This window comes from Camponotus vicinus, unplaced genomic scaffold (assembly GCF_025532165.1).
Source record: "Camponotus vicinus isolate PSW18456_S1 unplaced genomic scaffold, iyCamVici1.0 SCAF_8, whole genome shotgun sequence".
NCBI classification, from domain to species: domain Eukaryota; kingdom Metazoa; phylum Arthropoda; class Insecta; order Hymenoptera; family Formicidae; genus Camponotus; species Camponotus vicinus.
In genome coordinates this window covers 5,352,131-5,358,276 of record NW_028141980.1, presented here as the reverse complement: position 1 = coordinate 5,358,276, position 6,146 = coordinate 5,352,131, and the positions used below count along the sequence as shown (strand labels likewise).

The 6,146-nt window shown below is 45.0% G+C and overlaps 1 protein-coding gene and 1 pseudogene across 1 annotated transcript; both read left to right on the top strand.

Annotated features, from left to right (window-relative positions):
- The first annotated feature begins 781 nt into the window (after positions 1–781).
- LOC145976347 (uncharacterized) lies at positions 782–1,339 on the top strand. The gene has a single exon (XM_083107410.1). The coding sequence runs from the start codon at positions 782–784 to the stop codon at positions 1,337–1,339; it is 558 nt and encodes a 185-aa protein (XP_082963536.1).
- A 23-nt stretch (positions 1,340–1,362) lies between these two features.
- LOC145976346 (uncharacterized) lies at positions 1,363–5,870 on the top strand (annotated as a pseudogene).
- The last annotated feature ends 276 nt before the right edge of the window (positions 5,871–6,146 follow it).

Below are 6,146 nucleotides of genomic sequence, written 5' to 3'. Positions count from 1 at the left end.
GGGGGTTCTAAACAAGGTAGCCGATGCGCTCTCGCGCTGCCCGGAAGTCAGCGCCGCGAAAAAGATAAAGCGCTGCCGATGGTACGATCGCGTCCGGAAAGAAACACAGCGAGAACCAGAAAAACGACCGGAGTTCCGAATCAAGGAGGGGCGACTTTATAAGCACATACTTCACTCCCTGGACTTCAAGGAAAGGAGCAGCGAGGAGCAGTGGAAGTTGTGCGTCCCCGCACCGCTGCGCCAGCAGGTGATAAAAAGCTACCACGACGAGCCAACAGCAGGGCACTTAGGAATCGCGAAGACAATCGCACGAATAGCCGAAGGTTATTACTGGCCAGGCATGTTCCGGGACATTGCGAGATACGTACGGAACTGCGGGAACTGCCAAAGTTATAAGGCAGCACAACAGAGACCGGCAGGGAAGCTGCACGCCACAGATGTCAAACGTCCCTGGGAGCAAGTCAGCATTGACCTGATCGGGCCATTACCACGATCAAAAAAGGGCCACACTTGGCTACTGGTAATGCTGGACCGATTTTCGAAGTGGGTAGAGCTGGTGCCGCTACGAAAGGCAACCGCCGACGCGGTCACACAAGCAATGACAAACAACGTCATCCTCATGCACGGAAAGCCAGACAGTCTACTTTCCGATAACGGCACCCAGCTGAGATCAAAACAGCTGGAACAGAGATTAAGAGAGTGCGGAATAAAACACATGACGACACCGGCATACGCTCCGCATTGTAATCCGGTAGAGTGAGCAAACAGGACGATAAAAACAATGATCGCCCAATTCACCGGCAGGGATCAGAAGACATGGGACGAGAAACTAACATCTCTGCAATTCGCGTACAACACCGCAGCACATGACGCTACCGGATATACACCGGCCTATCTTAATTGCGGCCGCGAGCTTGTATCTCCGATGTCCGAGGGGCCATCAGACGAAGGAACACCTGCACCAGAAATCGTTAGAAAACAGCTTGAAGAAGCGTACGAGTTAGTCCGCATCCACCTCGCCAGAGCCTTCGGAAAGCAGAAGCTTTATTACGATCTAAGAAGACGAGCGTGGAAACCAAAAATCGGTGAATGGGTATGGAGGAAAGAACATCTCCTGTCGAAAAAGGCAGAAAGCTTTAACGCGAAATTGGCGCCAAAATACAGCGGGCCGTACGAGGTCCGTCGGCTAATTTCGCCGGTAATCGTGGATCTCCGAAATAACCGAGGAAAGTGGTTGCGACAGATACACATACAGGATTTAAAACCGGCGAAAACCGACAGTGAGGACGAGGACAAAAACAATAACAACGATGACGATAACGAAGATGAAAGCGAGTGACTCGAGCGTCACTTGGAATCAAGATGTCAAGCGAACAAGACATACTGAGAGCAATCGAGGAATACCTCGGCGAACCCGCCGACACAGAGGCGCAATCCGCGCCTCCGGCTCCGACACCTGAGCCGCAGCAGCCGCCGCAGGCGCGGCCGCCACGGGTCGGAACAATGATTCAACGTTCCGACCAGCAGAACGCCAGGAAGCGGGAGATCTTCCTGGCACAACCGCCGCCACCACCAGCCAGGCGGCCAACGAGGCCTTACGAGAGGCCACCGCCATCACCAGCGAAGGCGACAACCGGGCCGAGGGAGGAAATTCTACGACCTATGGGGACCTTAACAGCTCCTTCCGTTAAGGTCGAAATCGAGCCCGGCCTAATTGTTGAGGTACCGCACTTCGCGGTACACGTCAGCCGGCGGTACAAACCACGAACGCCGCAGGGACGGTGGATCCTCCGCTTCTCCTGGGACGGAAAACTCCGATACAAGCGGAAAATAAACTGAGATTCCGGCCGTCCTCTTGTCCGTCCGTCCGTCCACGGATCCATTCGTCCGACCGACCGACCGACCATCCGGTCACTCCGACCGCCGCTCCGAACATCGAGCCGATAGGTGTGCCTCAAATTCAGGCACATGATAAGGGGGGGGTGATGTAACGATGCACCCCCTGCACGTTACTGTATTCCCGGCATGTGATCCGTCGGAAGCTGCCGCCCGGCAGAACACCCGCCGGGCAGAGGCAGGGGCGCGGTGCGCCCACATTTTTTAAACGTTCAACGTACCGCTTAAACGGCTTTAAGCCGTTCGGCTAAATTAGCCGTAAACGACCGAGCGTCACCGATGCGGCCCGAACCGCCGACCGGCGAAAGCCCGCGTTCGGCGAACTCCCGAACCCCTCCGCACGGGCCCGACCGTACCGTTTTTCCGAAACCCGTTCGGAAGGGGTAATACCGCCGCGCGCCGACGCGGGTAATTAGCCGGTATAAAAAGGCCGCATTCGGCAAATTAGCGACCTATTTTTCCTATCCGCTCACGCAAGTGAAACGATCCGAAACCTAGACCGCTCCAAAGAATTAGCCAGCTATCAAGATCAGGAGGTAGAGAGCACTCTTCCTCCATCGAGCACTCTCGATTCTTGACACAGGCTCCTTCCATCTGAGCATTATCCGACCGAGCGAAACCGAATCAGAGTGCATTCCGGTTCGATCGAGAGATCTCGATATCGGTCTACCATCCGACCGCCTAAACGCCGGTGCATACACCTCGAGGTAGAGAGGAGAGCTACCTCGGACGAGGCATTCTCGTCGGCACGGCGCTCCCGGAATTTCCGAACTCCGTCAAGGAAATACTCGCGAATTTCCAAGAACCGTACGCTTATCACCGGCGTAAAAACGGGGCTAGTCCGAAAGCTCAGACGCGCGACAAAAACGCGAGCCACGCTACGTCAAACGGTCGTTGACCTCGTCGTTTGTAAACACACGCGGTATACGCGCATTCCAGCGTACGAACCCGCGAAAGATAATAACGCACGGGTTACTTGTGCATCGCGACCGCATACCCGCTGCATCGTACCGTCGTACCGTACACACTCAACGTGAATAAAGTATCGCTTTTATTTCTGACGAAAATTCCGAGCGTAATCTTTAAGCTTGCCTAACCGACAACCGAATCCTGATCCCGGCTGCGATTATCCACCGGCACGCACAGAGATCGTCCGTGACACGCGTATTAATTATAAGTCTCTCTATCTTCGGCACGCGTCACCTAGAAATTTTATAAAGACATACGGTGCACATAGTGCAAAAATTAAACATGAGACGCCAAATACAAAATAAATAAAATTGTTCTTTCGCGCTATCTCTTTCTCTCGCGTTAAGTATCGCGTATCAACATATGTAATTGTCCTCTCGCGCTTAAGAATAAGTATAGTAATCTCTCTCGCACACACAAATGTATAATACACTTTAATAAATTTTATATTTTTAATTGTAAAAAATTTCAGTTATTTACACGCCTTTCCCTTGCGCTCCCATCCTTTGCGCTATCTCTCGCGCTAGTTATAAGTCTTTATCATTGTCTCTCTCTCACACTCGTCATTATTCTCGCGATATTATCGTTCTCTCTCTCGCACGCGTTGTCTTGCGCTATTATCGTTCTCTCTCGCGCGCGTTGTTCTCGCGATATTATCGTTCTCTCGCGCACGCGTTGTCTCGCGCTATTATCGTTCTCTCTTTCGTACGCGGTACCTTCGCGCTATCGTTTTCTCTCTCGCACGCGTTATCTTGCGCTATCATTCTCTCTCGCACGCGCTATTATCATTCTCTCTTTCATATGCTCGTCGCTATCACTCACTCACTTAAGCTACAATTTCACGATGTCGTTTGTCGCAGCGATAAGTGGTCACGTGACCGAATTCTACCTCATTTTGTCCGTTTTCTTGTCGCCAGCGACACTGTGAAAAAGTTGGATTGAACCCAACATTTAGCGACGTCGCTCTTGTGCAATAAATGCGAAAAATAAATTTAAATATGGAACAAGATGTAAGTACAATAAATAAATTAATACAGGTTTCTTATATTTATTAGATTAAAATATCTGGATTAAAAAATCAAATAAATGATTAGTCGAATGGTCCAACTTCTCTAATTTTGAGGTTAACTGTGATCATGTACAGCAGAATAAAAATTGTTAAAATTGCGGTAATTTTATGAAATTTTCAGATAGCTGTTGTATATACTTGTGGAATATGTGAAATAATTATTGATGTAAAGAGTATTCCGACTCATGATTGTGTGGAAGCATGTAATCGATGTTTTATTGATAAAAATTATTACTTCTATCCTGTAACAGGTAATATACACATATATATATATTTTTTTTTGTTTTATTATTGAAAAGAATAGTATTCTACTGAAATTTATACTATTATTTGTAGACGATAATCGTATTATTCAACGAAGCCTTGTTAACAATGAAGAAATCGTCTTGCCGGTTCATGAAAATATTCTAGGTAAATAGTAGTCTGCATCTTCGAAGGTCTGTTCTTTTTAGATGAATTGGCTGAGGTTACCTTTTTTACTTCACATTGAAAGAAAAAAGGTAAACTGCAGCCAGTTCAGCTAAAAAGAACAAATCTTTAATATAATACATAAATTAATTTTAAAATGAAAATGCTTTCGGCATTCAACAAAGAAGCATCATCGGGGGAAAATGCAAGTAGATCTCTCAATAAAAGAGAAAAACGAAGAGCCATGAAATCTATTTTAAATTAGGACGATGAAGAACTCTTAATTTTAGCCGTTCAAGAAAGAAGAGCCCTCTGGGATTTTACGATTCCATTAGAGTAGCGATGTCAACGGTTAACGAAAAAACTGTGGGATAAAGTGTCTGAAACATTGGATGGTAAAAAAAGAACATTAAAAACATTTGTAGCTGAAATACTTAAAGGAAAATTTCACTTACAGGTAAACTTAGCGGGGAAGAAGCAAAAAAGAAATTCAAAAATTTACATGACGCTTATCGACGAATAATTCATTCAGAAAATCAGCCTAGTGGATCGGCTAGATCTACCCCTACAAAAAAATAGCACCATTATGATTCCATGGAGTTTCTGCGCGACCTGTGTCTTGTAAAAAAGTAAAAATTAAATTTTATTATGGGCGTTTTCCAGCAAGCGATATAAGTCGACACTGTAACACAAAGTATCATTCTATCTTCTTTCGATACCAGTGAACAACGAAAATCGATTGATACTTTGTGTTACACAGTGTCGGCTTGTGTCGCTTGCTAGAAAACGTCCTATGTACACTTTCGAACTGTTCTGTTTCTGACTTGTAATTTTTATTTTTCTTAGGACAAAAGCTTCTAATATTGACCTTGATGGTGATTCTTTTAATAATAATAGTGATACAATTGGCGATGACAACGATCAATCAGAATTAGAAACATCAGGTATTTGACTTATATTAATATCTGTCTTAAATGTTTGCCAAAGTAATCTCCGCAGAAACCAGGATTGCTTTCGCCACAGACTCAAAATGATCCGTGCATGTGATCAATTAAATCTGAAATTTTATTATGTATTTATTAATGAAATTTCATATTTGATCAATCACATGCGCGGATTATTTTAATCTGAATCATTTGATTCTGTCGCGAAAGCAGCTGAGAAATATAGGAGTAATATATGTTACCTTTAAGGAATAAGAAAAGCTCTTGACTATTATCATTCGATCAATAATCCAAATATAATAACAATTAAAAAAATAATAATAATAAGCAATAAATTGCAGGTACGCCAATTAAAAGAAAGAAGGGACAGCAATCCAAGGAAAGTGCATTGGAAAGAATAGCCGATTCGCTCCGTCAACCGCCAACTTCATTAGTAATACCGGTTCCACCCAAAACCTGATGAAATTGATTCGACTTTAGCAGTTGTTGGATGCAGACTGAGACAAATGAATCGAAAGAATCAGTTAGATATTATTCAGCACATAATGAATTTTACTTATGATATACTTAAAGGAGAAGATTAAGCTTTATTGATCATTCTATTTTTCCAGTCAAGTATGTTTTGTTTGTTCTATTGTTAAAATATATACAGGGCGATCCTGAAAAACGTTATGTCTTTAAAATGACGTATTCCTGACACCATTCTAAGACAATTTTTCCTTTACCAAAATTTGATTTGAAGCGTAGTTTTTGAATTATGAGCAAAAATAGTTAGTAAATCACGCGTCGGGTACAGAAGGCAGGCAGGAGCGGCGCGGCGTGCCGCGAGCGCGGGCGCAGCTGACCGCCCGACGGGTGAT